At 46.8% G+C, this 27567-nt stretch overlaps 2 protein-coding genes across 5 annotated transcripts in view; one reads left to right on the plus strand and one right to left on the minus strand.

The window, feature by feature from the left end:
- Positions 1-4348, minus strand: part of HSF2BP (heat shock transcription factor 2 binding protein) — a 125908-nt gene extending 121560 nt beyond the window's left edge. Inside the window, exons 1-3 of one of the 4 annotated variants that reach the window (XM_024239301.3) lie at positions 4208-4348; positions 2880-3139; positions 1406-1556 (exon numbers count right to left, since the gene is read on the minus strand). In XM_024239301.3, coding sequence (XP_024095069.2) covers positions 1406-1556; positions 2880-2915 — 187 coding nt within the window. In that variant the 5' untranslated portion in view covers positions 2916-3139; positions 4208-4348. Of the gene's footprint in view, positions 1-1405; positions 1557-2879 lie in introns of all 4 variants that reach the window. The other 3 variants (XM_024239300.3, XM_054542603.2, XM_054542604.2) reach the window with 3 other exon arrangements.
- Positions 4267-27567, plus strand: part of RRP1B (ribosomal RNA processing 1B) — a 35160-nt gene continuing 11859 nt past the window's right edge. Inside the window, exons 1-9 of the mRNA XM_009234009.4 lie at positions 4267-4613; positions 14578-14660; positions 17002-17059; positions 18573-18658; positions 19330-19391; positions 19731-19860; positions 20944-21008; positions 21406-21587; positions 26635-26729. Coding sequence (XP_009232284.3) covers positions 4484-4613; positions 14578-14660; positions 17002-17059; positions 18573-18658; positions 19330-19391; positions 19731-19860; positions 20944-21008; positions 21406-21587; positions 26635-26729 — 891 coding nt within the window. The 5' untranslated portion in view covers positions 4267-4483. The remainder of the gene's footprint in view (positions 4614-14577; positions 14661-17001; positions 17060-18572; positions 18659-19329; positions 19392-19730; positions 19861-20943; positions 21009-21405; positions 21588-26634; positions 26730-27567) is intronic.

Genomic DNA, 27567 nt, shown 5'->3' on the forward strand with positions numbered 1-27567 from the left:
CAGGCTGCCATACACTGCTACTGGTGTATGCCTATTTACCTTCTTTTCCTGAAGATAAATGCACAAGGAATGACTAATCTCAGAAAGTTGCTGGATGAGCTTGAAATCAAAACTAGGGAAATTAGAAGTCAATGACCTGACATTTTGGCAACCAATGACACGCCATGTATCTGGCAGAGTCCCAGTGGCAAAGAGAAATCAACCCAGATGTTGAGACTTTTCTGAAAGGATCACTTACAGAGGGGAGAGAAGAGATAACGGAACCACCAACGGACAGTGAGGTACCCAGGGACTAGCAACAGCACTACAGCCACAGGAGCAGGGGGAGTGCAGCAAGAGCTAGGACTATGGAAGAGACCTCTAGACAGGAGTCTCTGTTGTGGAGGGATGCAGCTACTGCCACAAAACAGCAGCAAAGCAGGGAGAGAGCAGGAAGAAACACCCCAACCTCTCTCTCCACCCAGCAATGCCTTCCATTGGTGAGCCCCACCGGCAGCCAGCAAGGGAACCAGGAGAACCCCATCTGCAGGGATCTACCTCCCAGAGCACACCACAGGGCAGAGAAGAATGGATCCGAGGACTTCGGAGAGAATATAAACAGGACAAGGTACTGTGGACGAGAACTGTCCCTTCTAACTGGATGTGGCTGGCCCACTGACCAGATACATTTGCACATGCCAGAAACTCATATTCTTGGGGTGAGCTATCTTCTTGTCTGGACGAGTGCTACACCTACCTGGGCCCCCTGGATGCACCTTTTCTAGAGGGCACACAGTGAGGGCTAACAACCAAATGTCATGCAGTAAATTGGCCTTTACCGTCAAAGGCTGATTTAATCATGATTCGGCCTCAATCAAGCAAGTGCTGAGACAATTTCAGAATATCTCCAGGAACTTCAATAGGCTCCTAAACTGGTATTCAACATAACGGCTCAGCTCAAATCTCAAAAGTCTGAATGGACACCAGAAAGCCTAAACTTCAATCAGTTCTAGAAACTGGCTCACCCATCCACCTAGATAAGTGAACACACTTCCAGCTATCTCTACTGACAAGTAAACTCCATGCAAGGTTTCCATATGGCAAGATCCTTAACTTACACAGTGAAGTACTTAATTTTCAGAATAGAGCTTTTCAGTTATCAAAAGTATAAAATTCTTCTGCCAATGAAGAGAGTGAGAGAGAAAGAGAAGCTGTTAATAGATGCTCAGAAAACTGACAACCAACTTACATATGTCCAAGTCACTACATTGAGGAAACCTCCCTTTCTGAGGTCATCCGACTCTCCCAAATATCATCACAAGGACTATAAGAGTACCTTAAAATTTGTTTACAATTATTTACCTAAGGTAAATCTGCTAGAACAAATTACTGTTACCACCAATGACTGCTGAAAATGAAGACTCACTTTTTTCTACAATCTTTAATTTCTGGAAGCTCTCCAGCACCTCCCCATTTAGTATTCTGGGTAAGAAGTCCCGTATTTGCATCACTTCAGTTGTCAGGCGTTCCAGGTCCTTCTTTCTGACTTTAACAAATTCCTCTTTAGTTCCCATGTGCTAAAAGAACAAGCAGATCTTATTATATTTCTCTTCACATGACAAAAAAAACAACAGCCCAAGTTAACTTGCTTTTCTTTCACACCTCTTATGTGCATCGTTGTTTCAAATCATGTCTCTACCTACTGTATGTTCTGCTATAGATACATTTTATGTATATATAAACATTTTGAAAGCTGAAGCTTCAGCCTTCAAAAAGGGAGCCAGATGTTAAAAATAACAAGGACAAACAGGCCAGGCATGGTGGCTCACACTTGAAATCCCAGGAATTTGGGAGGCCAGGAGTTCAAGACCAGTCTGAGCAACATAGAGAGACCCTGTCACTACAAAAATATGAAAATGTGCCCAGCAGGCCCGGCACAGTGGCTCATGCCTGTAATCCCAGCACTTTGGGAGGCCAAAGCGGGTGGATCACCTGAGGTCAGGAGTTCAAGACCAGCCTGACCAATATGGTGAAACTCCATCTCACTAAAAATACAAAAATTAGCCAGGTGTGGTGGCCGGCGCCAGTACTCAGCAGGCTGACACGGGAAGAAGGCTTGAGCTCAGGAGTTGGAGGCTGCAGTGAGCTATGATCGTGCCACTGCACTCCAGTCTGGGAAACAGAGCAAGACCACGAAAAAGAAAAGTCATACAAGAGCTCTATTTCTAAAAGTCAAAGAAAACGCCTGCAACTTTTTATCATTGCAGCACCAAACTCATCAGGAGGAAAAGGAAGTCATATGGTTTCCTACTGGGTTTGCCAAGCCCTCCGCCCGTGATCTCATCTACTATTCACCCCAAGCCTCCAAGATTGTCTAGATGGAAATTAAGGCACGGGAGCTAGATGACTCTCAATGCAGCACAATTAATAACGGGCGGAAGCAGGATGTGAACACGGATCTGGCCCCAGAGTCCACGTGCCTTCTCCATCGCATGCAATCAGTTACAGTTATAAAATCGATGGAGGGCAGATTCTCTCTAAGCCTGACGCTAAGTCCCGAAGCAGGGGGCCAGGGCCTTCGGAGGGGAACTGGGCTTCCACAGGGCAGAGAGGAGAGTGACCATCCATCCCACGCTCCCATGCCCGCTTTGGCGCCACTGAGTGCCCCACCGCGCGCAGCCTCACAGACCGGGTCCCCGGGTGGGTTTGGAGGCGAAGTCGCCTCCCGCCCAGGTCTCCACCCCGCTCTGGCCCAGCCCACGCTGTTAGGGGAGGAAGTCTCCAGGCTTCCCCCAAGCACGCGACAGCGGGCCGTCTCCGAGCGCACGGGGCAAGGCCCTGAGGGGAGCGAACGGCGACGGCTCAAACACGCTGGCGGCGGCCACGGCTTCCTCACTGACCCGGCAGGCCTCCTCAGCGGCACCCGCTTCGCCCATGGCCGCTGCCGCCTCCACTCCGTTTGCCTGCGCGTCGGCGCGCCCTCTGACCCCTCACGCCAGAAAGCGCGGGAACGCGTCCACGCCGGGGGTCGGGAACGGAGAGCCGCCAGGCTCAAACCTCGCAGAATTTCCGCAGTATTCTCGGCCTAGAGAGCGAGGAGTGGCCTTGGCGAGGTCCCACTTTGGCTCTTCTGGCTTAGCCAGGGTTTTAAACTTGTTATCTGCAAAGCAGAAGGAAAGTCAGCCCCTGATGTAAGTGTCAAGTAAAATAAATTGGATGGGTCCTTTCCTGTTTGGCGAGGAATGCTACACTAAGGGGGACTGCGTTCAAACGGGCAGTCTTTGCTGGAAACCTCGCCTCCGTGGTTCGCCTTCCCTCGCTCGGATTCAGGCGCTTTTATGTTAAGGGTTGAAATTTTGTGTCAACAGGCACCTCGGGAGGTTGCCCAGATAACTTAGCGGAGCAACTGAGATAACCCCCGCTACGTGTGGAGTGACCTAGTCCATTAACTTGCCCCAGCACGCCCGCTGAGTCCGCAAAATATAGGATGGCCTCGGGTTTTAGATGAACCCAAAGCTAAGATTTCTTCCCTCTCTGGAATTATCAAGCAGCCCGCCCTGCCCCACTCCCCTGGAAGCGCGCGTGCTCTCCAGGCCTCGGAACGCCTGCGCGGGCGCCCCTGCACTGGCACCAGGGCTCCGGGGTAGGGGCGCGCCGACCTGCCCAAGCCTCTGCAGGCGCTGGAGGAAGGCGAGCCCTCCACCCGCTCAACAGGCCCCAGTGCCGGCCTTTCCTTCCAGTCTCAACTCCACCCGGGGGCCCGGGGGCTCCACAGTTAAAAACTCCATGCCACGAAGATCGCAGGTGAGCTGCTGGCTCAACGGGGTGTGCTAAATGGGATTAAAGATCCTAGACCGTGGCCAGGCGCGGTGGCTCAAGCCTGTAATCCCAGCGATCAGGGAAGCCGACGTGGGAGGATTGCTTGGGCCCAGGAGTTTGAGACCAGCATGGGCAACATAGCGAGACACCGTCTCTACAAAAAAATAACAAGTAGTGGGGCGTGATGGCGCGCGCCTGTAGTCTCAGCTACTTGGGCGGTCGAGATGGGTGGATCGCTTGAGTCTGGGAGGTCGAGGCTGCAGTGAGCCAGGATCACCGCCAAGATCGCGCCACTGCATTCCAGCCTGGGCGACAGAGGGAGACCCTGTCTCAAAAACAAACAAAAAATCCTAGACCGTTTACAAACAGCCTTCTGTGTCTTCCTGCCCAAGTCCTAACCCTGGCTAACCTCGCCGTCTACAGCCTGAATTTTGGCAACCGAAAGGCAGCGCCGGCGCCACGTGCACACGGGCTGGGCGGCTCCGCCAGCTGCCAGGGCCACAGCCGCGCTCACTCCCAGAGCGCGCTGCGAGCGTCGGCGCCTTTGTGACGCCATCAGCCCGCGCGCCGCCGCCGCCTTCTGTGCAGTCGCGGCCCGGGCGGACGGTGGCTGGCTGCTCCGCAGCGCTCGGCTGGCGGCAGCGGCACCGCGGGTTGCGCGGCCGGGGATGCTCCAGCGGGCGCGATGGCCCCCGCCATGCAGCCGGCCGAGATCCAATTTGCCCAGCGGCTGGCGTCCAGCGAGAAGGGCATCCGGGACCGAGCGGTGAAGAAGCTGCGCCAGTACATCAGCGTGAAGACGCAGAGGGAGACAGGTGGGCGCACGGCGGCGGTCAGCCGCGCCACATGGCGGGCCGGGGGCCGGGGCTGGGGCTGGGGCTGGGGCTAGGGCCCCGGCACGGAATGCGGCTTCCACGTGTTGTCGTGACACCCAGCGTGTGCTTCGGTTTCCGCGCTGCCGGAACCGCTTCTTGCTGTGTCTAGTGCCTTTTTACACTTAAGGAAACGGGTTGAGGGGGTTCCGTTACTTGTGAAAGTCACAGTAAGCGGGGAAGCTGAGAAAAGACCCACATGGGCCCGATTCCCCAGCCGGCATCTCGAATCACTGGGCTGCCCTGATTTGCCCTGGTGTCCGGTCGGTGATTGCCGCCTTCCTTTGACCAGCACCTTTACGTGACGGGGCTGCAGGAGAGAAGAGAGACAAAATCGCTACCCTCGAGGATCTATTAGTAATAAAGCAAGGAGGCAAACAGGCAAATAAAGTAGACCTTGTGTAAGTGTAGTAAAGGAAATGAAAACCAGGTAGTAGGCCGGGCGCGGTGTCTCACGCATGTAATCCCAGCACTGGGAAGCCGAGGCGGGCGGATCACCTGAGGTCGGGAGTTCGAGACCAGCTGGGCCAACATGGTGAAACGCCGGCTCTACTAAAAATACAAAATTAGCCGGGCATGGTGGTGCATGTCTGTAATCTCAGTACTCGGGAGGCTGAGGCAGGAGAATCGCTTGAACCTGGGAGGCGGAGGTTGCGGTGAGCCGAGATCGCACCATTGCACTCCAGCCTGGGCAACAAGAGCGAAACTCCGTCTCAAAAAGAAAAGGAAAGGAAAGGAAAAAGAAAACCAGATAATAGCAAAAAGGGAAGGAGGTTGCTCTTCTTGATAGGCTGTTCTGGGAAGGCCTCTCTGGGGTGATGTTCAGCTCAGATCTGAAGAGAGGTGAGCGGAAACCGCCTATGCAGAGGCAGGAAAGAGCTTCACGTGCCCTAGGAGTGGTTTGAAAGACCAATAAGTTGGGATTGGGGGGGCGAGTGTTATGAGATGAAGCTGGAGATGTAGGCAGTGGCCAGATCACACAGGGCTTTGTAGTTCAGATTTTAACGGCACTGCTGTTGAATGATTTCATTTACCTGATCCAAAAATACTTTCTGTAAACTCTTGAGTGAGCCCATACAATATGAACTACAATGTGTGATAGAGGTTTTAAGATAAAGTTTGATTTAGTTACTGATGGTACTAATACATTTAGAATCTGCTTAAAAGAACAGATATTATCTCCCCCATCACTGACATTCTCAGTTTGTTTTATTTTTAAGAGAAATCACCAGACTACCCAAAAAAAGAAAATACACTTTCCTGGGAAGTCTGGTAGAAAAAGGAATAAAGACCAAAATTCCTGACTTTGATTCTGTTAAGAATCTCCCCAAGAGATTTTGTTTACTCTCACAGTTCCAGGTACCCCATATATGCTGGTGGTTTCTAAACCTAAATTGTTGACCCAGCCCTTTCCTACTTGCAGCTCGGATGTGCCTTGCTAGCCTGGCTTCTCTACCTGACACCTCACACTCAGGATGCCAAAAAACGTTCTGTTTTCTTTCCCCGAAAGCCTGTTCTCTGCTGCTGCTCCGCTGCCACCTGTTTTCTTTTGGTTGCTGGTTCCCACCAGCCATTCAGATTCCAGCTGGACACACGGGATTGTCCTGGACTGCTCTGTCTTCCTCATCCTCTTCCTCTGGCCCACATCCAGTGTACCCCAGTCCTCCCTCCTTCACCTCCTGATGAAATAAATTCTCTGACCGTGGGCCCTTTGTATCTCACCCAAACTTCTGCACCTGCATATTCCCTAACTGGTCTCCTTAACTTCATTTGTGTCCCCAGGAATCTGTCCTCCACAGACCAGCCCAGGGTCATCTTCCTAAAACAAATCTGATCCCACATCACCAATATTTTTTGAAATTCAGTGTCTGCAAGTCATGATCTGTCCTCAGGTGCTCTTCCTGCCTAAGCCCCGTGTGACTGCTTCATGTTCCGTCAACAGAATCGCTCATAGTTCTTGGTGTACAGCACACAATTTCTCACTTCTCTCTGCCTTTGCTTCTCCTGTTCACTCTGCAAAGAATCCCTTCTTCACTGCCAGCATTCAATTCAGTATCACTTCCTTCAAAAAGCCTCCCCTAGCATCTTGCCCTACACCTCCAGGGTTCTAAAACATCCATTGTGTCTCTGTTGTAGCACTTAGCTACATTGCTTCTTAATCATCAATGTGTCATTCTTCTCCCGAAACACTGTAAGCTTCCATCTGTTTTCTTAGCCAGAAGTGGGAGTACATGCAACCGTAAAAGGTCTTGGCCTATACAAGAGTGGAAGACCAGAGGCAATACTTATGGTGCTAAGACAGCCTAGACAGAGCCTTTTGCTCAAACCCTTTGGTGAGCCAGCCCAGGATTTGCAAATGCTGAGGTTATGCGGGGGCCTAAGACTAGTTTACACCAGTGCTCCAGAGTCCTGTCTGGTTAGTGCCTATCACATCCAGAGTGACTTGTCTTGTATATCTTGTTCACCACCACATTGCATGGAGTACAGTGGGTCTTCAAAAAATAACTCTGCAGCGTGAACGTCATGGACAGTGATAATGGAACAAGAAAACACAAGGTCTCCACCACAGCTACGCCCCATCACAATTAAAACACAAGTTTGGAAATAACTTGGCCTGACATTTGACTCCCCATGACAGGCTCAAACTTTTTTGGATCTTGTCTTAGGCATCATAAAGGAAATGTGAGATATCACTCTTCCTGAAACATAAGCTGTTCTGCAGCAACATAAATAGATAGCTTTGTAATTTTAAAAATAAATTGGAAATCTTTGTATTGCTTTAAGTAACAGAATGTCGCGCTCATGCTTTAACTGTTCAAGTTGGGTACTCACAGTCATAAAATGATCACTCTCCATGGCTTTCATTCATAAGAGCTTATTTGTCCCAATTCATTCATTCATTCATATATTTAGCAAACATTTATGGAGTGCCAACTGTGTACTATTATGTACGCAATTCTTGACACTGGGAATATAGCAGTGAACAAAACAGACAATCCCTGCCTATCTTATCAGTTCTGCAACTTTAAAAATATTGACCAAAATGGGGAGGCATCCCAAAATCAACCCGGTGACAATTTCATTTGTATCATTGCTTTCTTTTTGGCAGCATACAAAATAACAGTACATCTTATGGTTGATGCTATGTTAGATTCAGTGTAGATGATGGAGGAAATAAGTTTTTTTATAATGATGGGGTTAGGGTTCTCTCTACCCAAGAGTTATAATAAATAGGAGTTGTGGATGTTCTGACACTGGGGTGTGTTCAAGTATAACACTTTACCCCCATCTAAAATGGCTCCTGGGCTCATTGCATGGTGAGAGTAGCTGTTGGATTTGCTCATTTCAAAACTTACTGATATTTCACATGTCTACATGTCTCACTTTGATGTTTACCTCATTTGTTTTGTGTGTTTTTGTTTTTTGAGACAGAGTTTTGCTGTTTCACCCAGGCTGGAGTGCAATAGCGTGATCTCTGCTAACTGCAACCTCCACCTTCCAGTTTCAAGCAATTCTCCCACCTCACCCTCCCGAGTAGCTGGGAGCGCCCACCACCACGCCTGGCTAATTTTTGTGTTTTTAGTAGAGACAGTGTTTCACCATGTTGGCCAGGCTGGTCTTGAGCTCCTGACCTCATGATCCGCCTGCCTAGGCCTCTCAAAGTGCTGGGATTACAGGTGTGAGCCACACCGTGCCCAGCCTTTGTTTTTGTGTTTTTGAGAGACAGAGACTTGGTCTATCGCCCAGGCTGGAGTGCAGTGGCACAATCTCGGCTTATTGCAACCTCCACCTCCCAGGTTCAAGCGATTCTCCTGCCTCAGCTTCCCAAGTAGCTGGGACTACAGGCATGCATCGCCATGCCCAGCTAATTTTTGTATTTTTTTAGTAGAGACAGGGTTTCACTCTATGATGGCCAGGCTGGTCTTGAACTCCTGACCTCAGGTGATCTGCCCGCCTCGGCCTCCCAAAGTGCTGGGATTACAGGAGTGAGCCACTGCCCCTGGCCTACCTCATTCATTTTGAAATAACTAAACCTATATTGTATTGTTGTAAAAACATAGTTGTATTAAGTTTAAGAAATTTAGCCCCAAGAAGAAAGAGAAGACAAGGCTGGTGAAACCAAACTGCTTCAGATAATATACTTTGCCTTTCAGAGCTTTGAAAGTAATTCAGTAATGAGCATTTCTCTCTTTTACTTTGAATACTTCAAAAATTGGTGGCTTGTTTTTATTAGATTCCTAGGTGAACACACAGACACAGACATAAATGGAAAATAGATGTTTTAAGAGGGAACAAAATGGGCCGGGCACGGTGGCTCACGCCTGTAATCCCAACACTTTGGGAGGCCGAGGCGGGTGGATCACCTGAGGTTGGGAGGCTGAGGCAGGAAAATCACCTGAACCCGGGAGGCGGAGGTTGCAGTGAACCAAGATCGCACCATTGCGCTGCAGCCTGGGCAACAAGAGCAAAACTCTGTCTCAAAAAAAAAAAAGAAAAAGAAAAAAGGAAACAAAATGTAAAATGTATTCCTAGGAATAGAAAGTGAGACAATTATTATTGTAATATCTCACCAACTCAATAGTGCTTTGTTCTTACAGTGTTTCACACGTCTTGGGCTTGACCCTAACAATAAATCTTTCATATAGTATAGGTGATAGAACTGAGGCCCAAAAGTCAGTTGACAGTTTTCTGATACTGGGCCCTTGTCAGCAGGAAGCTGGGGGCTGAGCCAAGGTTTGTTTCCGTGCTACTCTGTTGCCTCCTAGAAAAGAGACAATCAGAGTATCTTTTCTCATTGTATTAGCCTGTTCTCACGCTGCTAATAAAGACATTCCAGAGACTGGGTAATTTATAAAGGAAAGAGGTTTAATGGACTTACAGTTCCACATGGCTGGGGAGGCCTCACAATCATGGCAGACAGCAAAGGAGAAGCAAAGCAAAGGCACATCATCCATGGCGGCTGGCAAGTGGGTATGTGCAGGAGAGCTCCCCTTTATAAAACCGTTAGATCTCATGAGACTTATTCACTCTCACGAGAACAGCATGAGAAAAACCCGTCCCCATGATTCAGTTACCTCCCACTGGATCCCTCCCACCACATGTGGGGATTATTACAATTCGAGGTGAGATTTGGGTGGGGACACAGCCAACCCATATAACTCACCCAGCCCACTTTGCTGCCCACTGTCCAGGGTCTATTGTCACTGTCAGAATCTACTGTTTTCCATTATGAACGCCTCTGTAGCACATCATACTGTGCCTTTGCCTGTTATAGGTGTGGGCTATCCATAGCAGATGCTGGGCAGACCACATTGTCACTTACTGTTGGCTTGACCCAATGGTATACTTACAAAACCATCTGCAGATAAATATGCTGTTTTTAAGTGAGAAAGACCAGAATACAGAATATTATGCCATTTAGGTCACACACACAACTGTGCTTTTCTGCACTACCTGTAACTGTTCTGTAAATAAATGCACAGGAAAGATCTGGAAAGATGCACATCAGACAGGTTGCATCAGTCCCTCTGGTTCAGAGCCTGGGATTCAGGAGGCAGGGAGCAAGACAAGCTTGTGATTGTATCACTTTGATGGTGGTAAGGTTCTTTGCAATAAACCTGTTTTTATTAGTTAGGACTCTTTCAGTTGCAACTTGACAGAACATCCATGCCACGCTAGTTTTATTTTATTTTATTTATTTGTTTATTTTTTGAGATGGAGTCTTGCTCTGTCGCTCAGGCTGGAGTGCAGTGGTGCGATCTTGGCTCACTGAAACCTCCGCCTCCTGGCTTCCAGTGGAACCCTTGGTGCCATTCTCTTGGGATTAAATGAGTGCGCACTCCTAGTTCCTGTGGGATCTGACTGTTAAAGAGCCTGGCACCTTCCTCCTCTCTTGCTATGTGACATGACAAATCCCCTTCCCCTCCAGCCAAGATGGGACACTCACTGAGGTCCTCACCAGAAGCAAATGCTGGAGCCATGCTTGTACAGGCTGCAGAGCCTTGAGCCAAATAAACCTCTTAGCGTCGGGTGTTCCTTTATAGCAGCGCAACAGACTAAGACAATGATGCAACTGGAAGGGCAGGAGCATTAACCAACTTAAACACAAAAAGAAGATTTGAAGGACCCGGGTTACTGCATGGGGTCAGGCTCAGGGCACTCGTTGTCCTTGCTGGGCAGCTACATTGTGATTCCCCTCCAAGGCTCTCCACCTTCAAGCAGGGTGTGGAGGGACTCTGTGGTCTGGGTGGGGCTTACCCCACATGGAGAGGAGAAGGCTTCCGCCAATTCATCAGAATTCCCTTCGCCACAGGACAGGTTCAAGAAAAGCCAAGTGACCCTCTGCAGATAAAAATCTTCTTGCTCAGTCCTTAGGAGTCTCTAGTTCTCTCCTTACTGGACTTGAAGAGAACACACAGTTTGTACTGCTCCCAGCCACCTTGTAACACAAGTGGAGCCTGTCTGAGAATGGAGACAATCTTTGGGGCAGCAGAGGTTGCAGTGGAGAAAAACAAGGTTCTGGCACCAGCAGTTGAGCTCCTGCACAAAGTTGTGCTTCACTTTCCCCCTTAAAACTAGCATGGCAGCCAGGCGTGGTGGCTCACGCCTGTAATCCCAGCACTATGGGAAGCTGAGGCGGGCGGATCATGAGGTCAAGAGGCTGAGACCGTCCTGACCAACATGGCGAAACCCTGTCTCTATTAAAAACTACAAAACTTAGCTGGGTGCGGTGGCAGGTGCCTGTAATCCCAGCTACTTGGGAGGCTGAGGCAGGAGAATCGCTTGAACCCGGGCAGCAGAGGTTGCAGTGAGCCAGGATTGCACCACTGCACTCCAGCCTGGGTGACAGAGTAAAACTGTCTCAAAAAAAAAAAATCCTTAATAGCATGAAATATCCAATCTGTTTAGTTTTTCTCGTCAAATGTTTTTTATGAGCAATCCAAATGAGGACCACCCACTGCATTTGGTTAATATGTCTGCCAAGACACTCTTAAAATCTAACAGTTCTTACCCATCTTTTTCTGTACAGTTTATTTGTTGGAGGACATGGTTCATATGCCTTGTAGAGTTTCACATATTTGGGGTTTGTTGACTGCATCCCGTTGTCTCACTTACCATGTTCCTCTATCCCCTGTATTTCCTAGAAACTAGTATTAATAGTTAAGATTTGACACAGTTGGGTGTTTTTTGTTGTTTTTTTTTTTTACTTTTGTAAGAATACTTCATAGGTTGGTGCAACGTTCTTCCTGTTGGCATCACCTCTGGCATCTGATGCGTGATTATTGCCTGTGCATGTTAATGATTGGTCGGTGGGTTTGGGTGTTGATGGTCTGACACATCCACTTTCAAGTTTCTTAATATCATTTGTTTGTTTGTTTGTTTGAGAGACAGAGTTGCTCTGTTGCCCAGGTTGGAGTGCAGTGGCACGATTATAGCTTACTGCAGCCTCAAATTCCTGGGCTCAGGTCATCCTCCTACCTCAGCCCCTGAGTACTTGGGACTACAGGCACATGCCACCATGCTCTGCCAATTTTTTGGTTTTGTTGCTGGTGTCTGTGTGTGTGTTTAAGACAGGGTCTTGCTCTGTCGCCCAAGCTCCATGGAGTACAGTGTTGTAGAGACTGGGTTTTGCTGTGTTGCCCAGGCTGGTCTCAAACTCCTGAGCTCAAGTGAGCCGCCACACCTGGGTGATATCTTTTCATCTAATGTTTTAGCAGCTATTTATGATCCTTGCCCAAAGCCTTCAATTCACTGGGGATATATGTGGTCTTTGAACATGATTAAATATAAGTGCAGGTCACTGTGACCAAGAAAAAAAAAGTTACTGCAATCATGACCATAGTTGGCTCAGCTCTAGTGGGGTTTATTACTCATACCATATTTACATTATCCACGTGAGGATCCCCAGGCATGACTTGTTCATAACAAGAGGGCAAGAGAACCAGTTTGTACATCTTCTCTCCAACTGTGAAAGGAAATATACTTTAATAAACTAGTTTTATGTTAGTTCTTGATATCTTGGTTTTACATGGAAAACTATCATAAAAGAATCAAAATGCAGGCCGGGCGTGGTGGCTCATGCCAGTAATCCCAGCATTTTGGGAGGCCGAGGCCGGCAGATCACCTGAGGTCAGGAGTTCCGGACCAGCCTGGCCAACATGGTGAAACCTTGTCTCCACTAAAAATACAAAAGATTAGCCAGGCATGGTGGCACGCGCCTATAATCCCAGCTACTCTTGAGGCTGAGGCAGGAGAATCGCTTGAACTTGGGAGGCGGAGGTTGCAGTGAGCCTAGATTGTGCCACTGCACTCCAGCCTGAGCAACAGAGCAAGACTCTATCCCAAAAAAAAAGAATCAAAATGTACCATTATAAAATTGTTGATGGGAGAAAGACCCTTAGCAAAGTGGAAATCAATACCTGTAAATTAAGGAAAACGCACTCTGATTACACTAAATAAACTTTGGTCCATTAAAAGGTCTTTCTGTCACTTTTTTTTTTTTTTTTTTTTTTTTTTTTTTTTTTTGAGACGGACTCTCACTCTGTCGCCCAGGCTGGAGTGCAGTGGCGCAATCTCAGCTCACTGCAAACTCCACCTCCTGGGTTCACACCGTTCTACTGCCTCAGCCTCTGGAGTAGCTGGGACTATAGGTGCCCGCCACCATGCCCGGCTAATTTTTGTATTTTTAGTAGAGACAGGGTTTCACTGTGTTAGTGAGGATGGTCTTGATCTTCTGACCTCGTGATCCACCGGCCTCGGCCTCCCAAAGTGCTGAGATTACAGGCATGAGCCACCACGCCCGGCCCTTTTTGTCACTTTTTAAGCATCTTTTGGAGTATTAAGATCACATTGATTCTAAATATTTGTTTGCATTCATCTAGTTTATAGCACTTTGTTGCTCCAAAAGATTTCTCCTAGGATCTCCTAGTAAAATTCTAATAAAGACCATTTGTAACACACATCAAGACTTGAGGATTCTGTTTGTGTTCTAATTTCATGGTCCATAGGCTTGGAAACTCCAAGAGTGTACACCTACCTTATCATTTTGTGATTCTTTATGTCAGTCAGCAAATACTTTATGACACCTGGGGTCTACTCAGGAGATCTAAGGCTGAACGAGACTGGTCACTCAGTCATAGATCATGAAGGCAGAGGTAGAGCCCTGAGTAGCTAGAGTCAGAACAAAGCCAACCCTGGTGATGCTGCAGTAAATGATCACCCTTACAGGGTGGGTGACTGACAAAGCCAACCCTGGTGATGCCGCAGTAAATGATCACCGTTACAGGGAGGGTGGCTGGGAGGCAGCCACTTTTGACCTCATACTAGGATCCTTAAAAGGTAATTTTTGCAAAAATATTCCAAAGCAACGTCAGTGTCCCCGGGCCCTTTCCTAGGCCTTTGACTTTCAGATGTACTGTTTGGAGCTCCTGTGTCCTCAGCCTGGCTGGTTTTCTGTTCCTCGGAAGTGGGGCTGCCCGTTGCTGGGGCTTCATATGACTTGAGCAAGTCCCCCGCATCTCTTGTAAGATTTGCAGTTTTACTTCACAAGACCAGCGAAAATGTCAGTGTGCAGGATGGCTGCACATGGTGGGCGGGGAGGGCCTTGATGAGGAGCTGATTTCATAAGTGGCCACTTTGTTCGGGAATTTTGTGTTGTGATGACATTTGCTTCCTCACGCTGAGGCCGGGCCACCACTGCCACCCTACCCTGTAGCTGATAAAGCTGCAGGTACAGTAGTAATTTATTTGTGTTTCTTTTATAACAATAAGGAAATGTTTGCTTCAATTTTTTAAAAAGACATGCAAACGAAAGAGAATTAAAATGTATGTGGTACTTCACCACTTTCTAAACTTGAAGAAAGGAGATGCATAAACTCTAAGACGTTTGTATTGTTTTGCCTTCCAGGAGGTTTCAGTCAGGAAGAACTTCTAAAAATCTGGAAGGGGCTCTTCTATTGCATGTGGGTGCAGGATGAACCCCTTCTACAGGTAACATGCGTTCCCTTTGTCATGCCCCTGGGTTCTTGCTGTGGATGGATAAGAGACTTGATCACTCACGCTGTGCCAGTCCCCCGATACACTGACGCACACTGACAGTCATGCTTCAAGGAGTCATTTTCGTACCTCTTGTCCATACAGAAAGGGATGCAGGGTCAACACAGTTAGGTGAATTGTCTTTTCAAATAAAAGGAAAGATGTGCATTCGTTGTCAATTTACTATTTCTCTGTAAAATTTCATAGGTTCCATGCTAGGTTTTACGTTACTTAAAGTTTCTCTCTTCTGGTAAGTTTATTTTTTGTGGTCAAGGATGGCATGACAGGAGCACTAACTAGTCAAGACCCTGTGAAACCCAGGACAAGGCAGCCGCGTCACTGGGCTTCGGGTTCCATGGAAAGCAGCGGTAGGGCTCAGCGAAAGCCTCCCTGTTAAAGCCGAGTGCGCCAGCGCAGTCACCCAAACGCGCACCAGGCTCGGTCTCTCTCTGCGGGGCCTGCTGAGCCCGCTGAGCCCACCACCAAAGCCAACACTAAAGAAGTGACTTTCACTTTTTAAAAGCTTTGCTCTGACCCATGAAAGTAAATCCGATCTGCCTCTGTAGAGGGAGAGCAGGCTTGTCCAACCCCCGGCCACATGCGGCCCAAGATGGCTTCCAAAGCGGCCCAACACAAATTCGGAAACTTTCTTAGGACCTTATGAGATTTTTTTTTTAAGCTCTTCACTATTATTAGTGTTAGTGTATTCTGTGTGTGGCCCAAGACAGTTCTTCCAGTGTGGCCCAGGGAAGGCAACAGACTGGACACCCCTGAGATAGAGGAACCAGCCTTGAGGAGAAGTGCTTGCAAGTCTCTGATGCAGATGACAAGTCCTCAGGGCAAGATTTTACTTTTCTGGGTTTTAATGTGCAGCCTTGCCGCTTCTCCCATGCTGCGTAATAACTTGTTTTAATTTATTTTTATTTTACTGAACATATTTTGAGTAGGAGCAGGGCAAAATATTTTTATATTGCATTCAAAAGTAACAACCAACAGCTTTAGTGGAGGAAGAAAACCAATGGACAGAAATCTCATTTTCCCACGAAGGAAAACAGACTGGGTGCGGTGTGAGTCAGACTGATGAGGAGTGTGCTTTTCTCACGGAAACTCAGGAACAGAGGGCGTCTCCCCAGAGTAAGCCTGCTGCACCTCAGCAGGGCATGCTCTCCCAGGGACCCCTTCACCCAGGACAGAGCCCAGAAGGCTGAGTTTACCTTCACATTCCACCTTGTCTCTGAGCAAGCTGTGGGGAGGACTTTTCCATGGCGTGCAGTGAGCATCCCCAGCATCTCACCTCTGTGGGGTCTGCCCTGCTGTTTTTGTGTTTCACATCACTTCTGGGATTATGATGAAGTTTTCTTTCTTTTTTTTTTAAGAGTTTCACTCTGTTGCCCAGGCTGAAGTGCAGTGGTGCCATCATGGCTCACTACAGCCCCGACTTCTCTATTGCTCAGCTGATCCTCCTGCATCAGCCACCCGAGTAGCTGGGACTACAGGTGCACGCCTCCATGCCTGGCTAATTTTTGTATTTTTTGTAGAGACTGGGTCTCATTGTGTTGTGAGTCCAGGCGTTGAACTCCTGGACTCGAGCGATCCACCCACCTCGGCCTCCCAAAGTGCCCGGGCTCCCATTACAGGCATGAGCTGCCATGCCCAGCTTAGATGTGGGTTTTTTGGTTGTTGTTGTTGTTGTTTTGAGATGGAGTCTCGCTCTGTCACCCAGGCTGGAGTGCAATGGCATGATCTTGGCTCACTGCACCCTCTACCTCCGAGTTCAAGCAATTGTGTCTCAGCCTCCCGACTAGCTGGAACTACAGGCACATGCCACCACGCCTGACTAATTTTTGAATTTTTAGTAGACATGTAGGGAGTGCCATCTTGGTCAGGCTGGTCTTGAACTCCTGACCTCAGGTGATCCACCTGCCTCGGCCTCCCAAAGTGCTAGGATTATAGGCGTGAGCCACCGCACAAGGCCAGATATAGTTATAAAGCCAGGAATGGATAACTACTTTATTTCATCTCTAGTTCATTTGAACTGATAATTAGAGATGCTTTTTTAAACATGTGGCTTAACACAGTTCTTGCAGACATACCAAGTTAGCATAATAGTCCATCAATATTGGAAATTACACATTTGATAAAATTCAGATATTCAGATACATACTTCTTAGTGGAAGTGACAAGAGGGGCAGACCTTCCCACCAGCAGAAGTGGGAGGAGGAAGCAGGCCGTGGCACAGGCATCTCATGTTGCCCCACGATAATCCCCATGTTTCTCCCCAACCCCACCTCTGCAGGAAGAGCTCGCCAACACCATTGCGCAGCTAGTCCATGCTGTTAACAACTCAGCGGCTCGTAAGTCCTGTTGTTTCTTCTCCTTCCTTCCAAGTTTTCCGACTTACTAGTTTAATGGGAACGCTGTGCCGGTATTGTGTAGATGTCAGGGGACAAGCCATTCCTGTTTTTAAAAGCTGTGATAAACTTAGTCATTGACTTGGTGAGAGGGCAAAGTGTCTTGGGGAGAATCAATTTGACATCTCAAAGATTTCAGAAAATGCTTTTAGAAATAACAATCCTCCAGAATCTTCAAATTCTGAGTTACTTTAACACTTGGAGCCTGGAGAGCCAGATGCAGGGTCCACGGTGACTTCTGGATGCCAGGTTCGTCTTCCCCAAGAGCAGAGCCGTCATTGGTAATAAATAAATACATAGAAGACACCACCGGTCGCAGACTATGAAGTAATTCCTCTCAACCATAGAGAAAAGAAATTAGTTAGGGTGCTTCTGTGTCAGGCGTTGATTGCTTGCAAAGGAAGAAAAAGGCAGCAGACTTCGTTTGTTCTGCTTAGTGCTCTTCAGAAAACCATCCTAATGATTTCAACAACCCCCAGTGGTGCTCTGAATATTAGCTGACTCATATTGAACAAAATTCTACATATGATGTATAATAGATTTGCAAAGATGAAAAAGGAATTGTGCAAAAAGAAATAAAGCCAAAAAATCAACAAAAATTGTTTTTGAATAAAAAAGTGCTAGTTCTGTGGGTCAGAAGAGAAAAATTCAGTGTTTTGTACTGTAGCTCACCCAGACGACACCTATAATCAGACAAAAATATGAGTTTCTATATGGATTATATAAGTGTCAGAATTAATGGTTTTGAACTGATTGTTACGTACCAATGCAGTAGGAAGAGTTACTAGAAGTGGAACAAGGAGTCTTTTGATTTTAAAAGAAATGTGGCTTTGCAATGGATAAAAGAAAAATGCTCCAGAGAGCATTCAAATCTGACATTACAATGTTGCCAGCCCTTCCTATTATTCTGTTTTTATTTAAATGCAAAAGATCAAGGCCAGGCGTGGTGGCTCATGCCTATAATCCCAGCACTTTGGGAGGCCAAGTTGGGTGGAACACCTGAGGTCAGGAGTTTGAGACCAGCCTGGCCAACATGGTTAAACCCCGTCTTTACTAAAAATACAAAAATTAGCCGGGTGTGGTGGTGCGCACCTGTAATCCCAGCTACTCGGGAGGCTGAGGCAGGAGAATCACTTGAACCCAGGAGGCAGAGGTTGCAATGAGCTGAGATCGCACCATTGCACTCCACCCTGGGCCACAGAGTGGGACCCCGTCTCAAAAAAAAAAAAAAAAAAGTAAAAGATCTGCACAGTCCAAGTGATGTTTAATATTTAATAAATAAGTGTAAAAGAAATGATTGAGTATATTTAATTATGAAACATTTTCTAGCTGCCCAAGAATTACTGAGAAAAGTGAATAATAAATAACGCTAGTTTGTTCCTCTTCACTATTTTCTTGCTATATGGTAGTATGTTGATGTGGAAGCCAAGTATTTAGAGCCTTTTGTTCACTGCAGAACACCTGTTCATTCAGACCTTTTGGCAAACCATGAATCGAGAATGGAAAGGAATAGACAGGTTACGCCTGGACAAATACTATATGGTAAGATCTGCCACAGTTACTTCAAAAACTCCTGGGAAGAAAAGAATGTCCTTTATCTTTAAAACAATGGAAAGGTTTATTTGTGAAGCAAAACAAGCCACAGGCTTAGTGTGAAGGAAGAATTTGAATGTGTCCTGGAAAGCTTCTCTGTTTTAGCTTTCACAGCTCTTAAGGATGAGTTTGGGGAGCATTAGTGAATACGTTGGGTATTTTTTGAGACAGAGTCTCTCTTGCTCTGTTCCCCAGGTTGGAGTGCAGTGGTGCGATCTCAGCTCACTGCGACCTCCGCCTCCTGGGTTCAAGTGATTCTCATGCCTCGGCCTCCTGAGTAGCTGGGACTATAGATGCGCACCACCACGCCTGGCTAATTTTTGTATTTTTAGTAGAGATGAGGGTTTGCCATGTTGGCCAGGGTGGTCTTGAACTCCTGGCCTCAAATGATCTGCCACCTCAGCCTCCCAAAATGCTGGGGTTACAGGCATGAGCCACTGCTCTTGGCTGTGAATATGTTTTTTGATCTAGAAGTTAAATATGACTGTTGTGAATATTTTTTTACTTTTGGGATCCAGGCCATAACAATTTCATTGGTCCCGTCATTCTGCTGAGCTGATTAATATTTCTTACCTTTCCTTTTTTTTTTTTTTTTTTAAACAAAAATTGCCTTTCTTTAGCTGATTCGTCTGGTCCTGAGGCAGTCCTTTGAAGTCTTGAAGCGAAATGGCTGGGAAGAAAGGTCAGTAAACCATTTGAGTTAGCATGTGGTAGTCTTAAAACTTAAAAGGTAGTAGAGTGTTTGTCAAGTTTTCTGAACTTGTAGAGTACCATGAGAAGCTCAATACATCATTACCTATAGAGAATTGAAATCCAGTAGAAGGCATAAAACAGTTAAGTATATATGACAATTAACATTTTATACTGATTTAAGTGATTGCTTTTTTCCTTGTAAAATGATTTCAGCCTCTCATTGATTGTTATGCTGTGTAGGTACTAGACGGAGTATTTTTGTTTCTCTTTGGGAAGTGGGAAGTGTTGGCATACTGTCGTTCACAGAAGCATGTGTTTGGTTCTTTAGCCGAATCAAGGTTTTCTTGGATGTCCTGATGAAGGAGATCCTGTGTCCTGAGAGTCAGTCTCCTAATGGAGTGAGATTCCACTTCATTGATATTTACCTGGATGAACTCTCCAAAGTCGGGGGGAAGGAGGTAAGCAGCTGCCGACAGGCTGCCCATGGGGTGAGGGGGCCGCCAGTGTTTGCAGCAGTCGCCAGTGAAGTGCTGTGGGATGGCCCTTCGCATGACCAGCGACTGTAGCAGCGTGAGTTGCTTCAGTCCTGTCTGGGAATGTGTCCTAAGCAGCTGGTGGGATGGGATTTGTGCACTGAGGATGTACATGACAGTCTTACCTGTAAAATGGAATTGAAAGCAACCTGCAGACTCCAATAGAGAACTCACTAACACGGGGGAGTGCTCAGGATCTAGGGAGCTTTATAAAGCGGCAGGAAAAGCTATGCAAATGGTAGACATTTTTAAGGTATATACTCATAAATAGACAAAAGGCTGGAAAGGAAACATACATTTTTTAGTATGCAAATGATTCTCTGAATGTGGGAATGTGCACAGATTTTACTTTTCTTTCACAGATGTTTTGTAGGGAACATGTATTTTTTTGATTAAAGGAAAATATGTTATATTCAAAACAATAATTCTTTTGTCTCACACTTGGAGGCCCCTGTTACCCCTCTTGTAGAGGAAGTATACGTATGTCCTGTATCAGGTTTGTCCAGCCCGCGGCCTGAGAGCTGCGGGGGCCCCAGGGCAGCTTTGAATGTGGCCCAACACAAATTCATAAACTTTCTTAAAATATTATGAGATTTTTTTTTTTGCATTTTATTTTATTTTATTTTATTTTTAGCTCATCAGCTGTTGTTAGTGTTTGTGTATTTTAGGTGTGGCCCAAGACAGTTCTTCTTCCAGTGTGACTTGGGGAAGTCACAAGATTGGACACCCTTGTTGTATATGTTGGGCGTATAGGATAGTGCCGGTCGGGCTGGGTGGCTTTCTCCAGCTACTGCACTAAGATACCAAGTAGCTGGAGGGCGGCCTCAATCTTCAGCCTGGCTCCAGGCTTCTCTGGCGTTTGTTCCACAGGGGCGCTTTGGGGCTGTGTGAGACAGGCATTGCTTGGTCTAACTCCACCTTTGTAAAAGATGGGAATGGTCCCTTTTTCAAGGACATGTCAAGAAGGGAAAGGCTCTTTCTCACTTTTTCCCTTTTTCTAAATTACAGCTTTTAGCAGATCAGAATCTCAAGTTTATCGATCCATTCTGCAAAATCGCTGCGAAGACGAAGGAGTAAGTGATTCCCCTGTTCGTTCCTCCTGCTCCGTGGCACTTGCTCATGGGGAGCTGCTTGCCATCGTGCAGCCTGGCGTGGGGTACCCAGGACACTGCTTCACAGCAGAGAGCAGCTGGAGAAGACAGCCGAAGCTTTGAGCAGTGATTTGGCTCTTCTAGCTTCAGTATTTGACTCACTCATTCCAGGAATGCCCTCCCATGCCCAGAGATCTGACCTCTGGGCGTCCCATGCCTGTCGGGTGGCACTTAGGCAGTTCCTCTCAGATGCTTGCTGGCCCGTGGGGGCCACTCCAGACCACAGCAACATGTGCAGGGCTTCCCTCTGTGCTCCTGAAGCCAGAAGGCCAGGCCGTGTGTTCTAATCACATGCTCTCCGCTGTGCTTCTACCCTCAGCCACACCCTGGTGCAGACCATAGCTCGGGGTGTCTTCGAAGCTATCGTAGATCAGTCTCCTTTTGTGCCTGAAGAGACGATGGAGGAACAGAAGACAAAAGTGGGTGATGGTGACCTCTCTGCTGAGGAGATACCTGAAAATGAGGTATCCTTGAGAAGAGCTGTCAGTAAAAAGAAGACAGGTAGGAGGATGTTCTTGGTCGGTCTAGCTTTCTTTCTGGTAGAATCCTCAGACAGACAGTTTTTAATACATTTGTTGGCATCTTACTGAATGCAACCTAGAGTTGATGGCTCTGCCTCAGCCCCTCCCAAGAAAGGCAGCAGAGGTGGGTTCACTGTACCTGGGGGGTGCCTAGCGGGGCTCTGGGGAGACCTGAGACCTGTCCCATGTGGCATACACACATTTCTGTACCTCCCAGGATCTCAGGACTCTCCTCGAGGATTTTACCATTGTCACTGCTAGTGCTTTTTGTTTGCTTTGTTGTTTTGTTTGACGTATTTCAACACTTTAGCGTGGCCTCATTCCTACAGGTTACTCGAGGGACGTACTCTTGTTTCTGTGGCTGTCCTTTCTCAACTCATGGCTGCCTTCAGGGAATGTTTTTCTTTTTCTTGGGATGTTTAAATGCCCACTGTGTACTGACATCATTCTCACTGCTGTTTTGTGTCTGTGGGCTTCATGTAGAATGTGCATTTGAAGTTGCAGGCCCACCCAAACTCTCACCACGGCGCTTTATGGCATCTGAATGCACGAAATGAGGGAAATGGTTAGGTCCCAGTTTACCCATGCTTTTGAAGTGTTATATAACCATTTAAAAGCAAAGCTCCTAAAAACTAAGGACCAAAGGAAATGTGACATACATATATATATATTTTTTAAAGCAGGGCACAAACTGTACGTGGAAGGAGTCTGATTTGTTGTTTGGGTTTTTTTTAATTATTATGGCTATATAATAGTTGTGCATCTGATTTGTTTTTAAATGTTTATTTGTGCTTTTATTTTTTTTTCCTAAAAGGTTATTTTATTTATTTTGATAATTTAGGGGGAACAGGTGGTTTGGGTTACATGGATAAGTTCTTTAGTAGTAATTTCTGAGATTTTGGTACACCCGTCACCCGAGCAGTGAACACTGTACCCACTGTGTAGTCTTTTATCCCCCACCCCTGTCTCACCCTTCCCCCTGAGTACCCAAAGCCCATTGTATCATTCTTAAGCCTTTGCATCCTCATAGCTTAGCTCCCACTTTTAAGTGAGAACATAAAATATTTGGTTTTCCATTCCTGAGTTACTTCACTTAGAATAATGGTCTCCAACTCTAGCCAGGTTGCTGTGGATACCATTATTTCATTCCTTTTTATGGCTGAGTAGTATTCACAGTATATATACCACATTTTCTTTATCCACTCATTGGTCAATGGGCATTCAGGCCAGTTCCATGTTTTTGCAGCTATAAACTGCAAACAGTTCCATGTCTGTGCTGCTATAAACATGCGTGTGCAAGTGTCTTTTTCATATAGTGACTTCTTTTCCTCTGGGTAGATACCCAGCAGTGGAATTGCTGGATCAAATGGTAGATCTACTTTTAGTTCTTTAAGGAATCTCCACACGGTTTTCCATAGTGGTTGTACTAGTTTACATTCCCACCAGCAGTGTACAAGTGTTCCCTGTTCACCACATCTGTGCCAACATCTTTTTTTTTTTTTTTTGAGATGGAGTTTTGCTTCTTGTCGCCCAGGCTGGAGTGCAATGGTGCCATCTCAGTTCACTGCAAACTCCACCTCCCAGGTTCAAGCGATTCTCTTGCCTCAGCCTCCTGAGTAACTGGGATTACAGACACCCGCCACCAGGCCCAGCTAATTTTTTGCATTTTAGTAGAGATGGGGTTTCATCATGTTGGCCAGGCTGGTCTCAAACTCCTGACCTCAGGTAATCCACCCACCTCTGCCTCCCAAAGTGCAGGGATTACAGGCATGAGCCACCACGCCCAGCTACCAACATCTATTATTTTTTGATTTTTTAAATTATGCCATTCTTGCTGGAATGAGGTGGTATCTCATTATGGTTTTCATTTGCATTTCCGTATGTTTGTTGACCATTTGTATATCTTCTTTAGAGAATTGTCTGTTCATTTCCTTAGCCCACTTTTTGATGGGATTGTTTTCTTTATTTATTTATTTAGAATGTTTCATCTATTTATTTAGAGACAGGGTCAGCCAGGCGGGGTGGCTCAGGCCTGTAATCCCAGCACTTTGGGAGGCGGAGGCAGGCGGATTATGAGATCAGGAGTTCGAGACCAGCCTAACCAACATGCTCAAACCCTGTCTCTACTAAAAATACAAAAAAAAAAAATTAGCCAGGCATGGTGGCACACGCCTGTAACCCCAGCTACTCAGGAGGCTGAGGCAGGAGAATCACTTGAACCTGGGAGGCAGAGGTTGCAGTGAGCAGAGATCGAGCCACTGCACTCCAGCCTGGGCGACAGAGGGAGATGCCATCTCAAAAAAAAAAAAAAAAAAAAAAAAAGAGAGAGAGACAGGGTCTTGCTCTGTTGCCCAGGCTGGAGTGCAGTGGAGCAATCATGGTTTATTGTGGCCTCAACCTCCTGGGCTCAAGTGATCCTCGCACCTCAGCCTCCCAAGTAGCTGGGACCACAAACACATACCTCTTTATTTTTTGTAGAGACAGGGGTCTCACTGTATTGCCCAGGCTGGTCTTAAACTCTTAGGCTTAAGCATTCCACCCACCTCAGCCTCCCCAAAGTGCTGGGATTAAAGGCATGAGCCACCACACCTAGCCGAAAATGTTAGTATGGTTAGCTGTAGGTGGCAGAATTATGAGTGATTTCTGTTTCCTTTGTACTTCTCTATTTTCTACAGTGATTGTATATTATATTTAATCAGAAAAAATCAAGCCGGTTGCAGTGGCTCATGCCTATAATCCCAGCACTCTGGGAAGCCCAGGCGGTCAGATAACTTGAGGTCAGGAGTTCGAGACCAGCCTGGCCAACATGGTGAAACCAAGTCTCTACCAAAAAGTACAAAAATTATCCAGGTGTGGTGGCGTGCACCTGTAGTTCCAGCTACTTGGGAGGCTGAGGTGGGAGAATCACTTGAACCCAGGAGGCGGAGGCTGAAGTGAGCCAAGATCGTGCCACTGCACTCCAGCCTGGGCAACCAAGCAAAACCCTGTCTCAAAAAATAAATAAATAGATAGATAGATAGATAGATAGATAGATAGATAGAAAGAATCAAGAATCTTTTTTTTTTCTTTTTAATTTTTAGACCTGGTCGACAGGAATTATTTTTTTTTTTTTTTTTTTTGAGATGGAGTTTCGCTCTTGTTGCCCAGGCTGGAGTGCAATGGCGCGATCTCGGCTCACTGTAACCTCCGCCTCCCAGGTTCAAGCAATTCTGCCTCAGCCTCCCAAGTAGCTGGGATTACAGGCATGCACCACCATGCTCGGCAAAATTTGAATCTATCTTTTGGTCAGGGTGGTCTCGAACTCCCGACCTCAGTTGATCCACTCGCCTGGGCCTCCCAAAGTCTTGGAATTACAGACAGGCATGAGCCACCGTGCCCGGCCAAGAATCTTTAAAAGAAAGAAAAAATAACTCTGGCCAGGCATGGTGGCTCACACCCGTAATCCCAGCACTTTGGGAGCCTGAAGTGGGAGGATCGCTTGAGCCTAGGAGTGGGAGACCAGCTTGGGCAACATAACAAGACCTTGACCCTACAAAAATTTTAAAATTAGCCAAGCGTGGTGGCACATGCCTGTGGTCTCAGCTACTCAGGAGGCTGAGCTGGGAGAATCAGTTGAACCTGGGAGGGTGAGGCTGCCGTGAATCATGATCGTGTCACTGCACTGCGTCCTGGGCAACAGAGCTACCAGCGACCCTGTCTCAAAAAAGAAAGAATAAAAGAAATAGTCTAGTCTAGGTGTGGGGACTCATGCCTATAATCCTAGTACTTTGGAAGGCCAAGATGGGAAAATCACTTGAGCCCAGGAGTTTGAGACCAGCTTGGGCAACATAATGAGACCCCCATCTCTAAAACAAAACGAAAAAAAGAAATAGTCTGATTTTACATTTGATGTAGATAACAGAGTTGACTAAGGACCTGGAGCAAATTTCATGTGGTCATGGGAGCAGTCTCTGGGTCCCTCTGCTCCCCACACTTCTGTCAGCCTAACCTGGACACAGACTCTCTTCTGAGTGCAGTTCCGGACGTTCCCTCCCAGTTGCGTTCATCAAATGCGTGCTGCGCCTGCCCCATCCTCCCCAGGCCTCGCCCTGATGTCACACCACTAATAAGCTTAGAGGGTTCCAGAAACAGTACACATTTAAGATAATTTTGAGTTCTCCTGAGTCTGTTTAATCTGCTTCTTCATAGGCTGTAACACTCTTTGAATTTTTTAAGTGCTAAAAGTTGCGTTAATATTGACTTGTGTTTCCTGAAGCATGCTCGTGAAAAGTGACTGTACTGCTGTGACAGGTTCTCACCAAGGTCCTAAACTGACCTGAGACTAGGGCCAGATTCCTGCATCCATGCTCCTACCCCTGGTGGTCCAGGGCGATGCAGTGTCCCATCTGCTTGCCTGCGTCCCTGGACAGGAGCTTCCCATTCACCACAGCCTTCGTCCTAACGGGACCGTGTGTCGGGGAGGGAATCATCAAAGGCAGCAGGGAATTGGGGTTTTATGGGTACAAAAGGCAAAACATGTGCTTTTTCCCAGACTTATCTTCATTCCCATAGCCTGAACAATCAAAATGTCCTGGGAAATTATAAATGGCTTTGCAGAGTTTTTCTCCTTAAGTAAATTTTCTTTCATTTTTTTCTTTTTTTGAGACGGAGTCTCGTTGTCGCCCGGGCTGGAGTGCAGTGGCATGATCTCGGCTCACTGCAACCTCTGCCTCCTAGGTTCAAGCGATTCTCATGCCTCAGCCTCCCGAGTAGCTGGGATTACAGGCACCCGCAACCACGCCCAGCTAATTTTTGTATTTTTAGTGGAGACGGGGTTTCGCCATGTTGCCCAGGCTGATCTAGAATTCCTGGCCTCAAGTGATCCACCCACCTCAGCCTCCCAAAGTGCTAGAATTACAGGCGTGAGCCACCGTGCCCAACCTTCTTTTTTGCTAAGAGACACCTAATTAGACAGTGGCTCCTGTGGAAGTAGTCACTTCTGTATATTTGATATGTCAAGAATTTGGTCTTTGGGTATATTTTGACAGCACTGGGCAAAAATCATTCCAGAAAAGATGGACTCAGTGATGAAAGAGGAAGAGATGACTGTGGAACCTTTGAGGACACAGGGCCCCTTCTCCAGGTGGGTGGCAGTTGTTGCTTTTTATAGAATATAAATTTGCTGTGGAGTAGCCTGACTAGAGAATTAGGGTCACAGCTAGTTAAGCTATAAGGCCTGAAGTGTAAACTCCTTTTTAATCCCTTCAGTCACTAAATGTCACCTTCCTAAGAATAACCTTATTGGAGACAAGGAAATGTAAATATGATGGAGTTTTGAAAGAGATAGTAGCACTTATTTTGAATGGCTAAGCTCTGCTCTGTTCTCTACCACAGAGCCAGCTCTAGTGGCACTTTTCAAATAAAAAAAAGTTTGCCAAGTACAGATTGCAAATCTAGATTAAATTTAAAAAGAAGCACACCCTCCAGCCGGGTGCATTGGCTCACGCCTGTAATCCCAGCACTTTGGGAGGCCCAGGCGGGCAGATCACCTGAGGTCAAGAGTTCAAGACCAGCCTGGCCAACACAGTGAAACCCGTCTCTACTGAAAATACAAAAATTAGCCTGACGCAGTGGCGCGCATCTGTAATCCCAGCTACTCGGGAGGCTGAGGCAGGAAAATCATTTGAACCCAAGAGGCTGAGGTTGCAGTGAACCCAGATCACGCCACTGCACTCCAGGCTGGGTGACAGACTCTGGCTCAAAAAAAAAAAAGCACACCCAGGTAAATTTTGTTGTGGGTACTCTATCACAATTTTTTTTTTTTAAGAATTACTTACCCAGCTTCTCCCAAGAATAAACAAAACATCCTTTTTTCTTTTTTTCTTTTTTTTTTTTCTTTTTTTTTTTTGAGACAGAGTCACGCTCTGTCGCCCAGGCTGGAGTGCAGTGGCTCGATCTTGGCTCACTGCAAGCTCCGCCTC

The sequence above is a fragment of the Pongo abelii genome, chromosome 22 (assembly GCF_028885655.2).
Source record: "Pongo abelii isolate AG06213 chromosome 22, NHGRI_mPonAbe1-v2.0_pri, whole genome shotgun sequence".
NCBI classification, from domain to species: Eukaryota; Metazoa; Chordata; class Mammalia; order Primates; family Hominidae; genus Pongo; species Pongo abelii.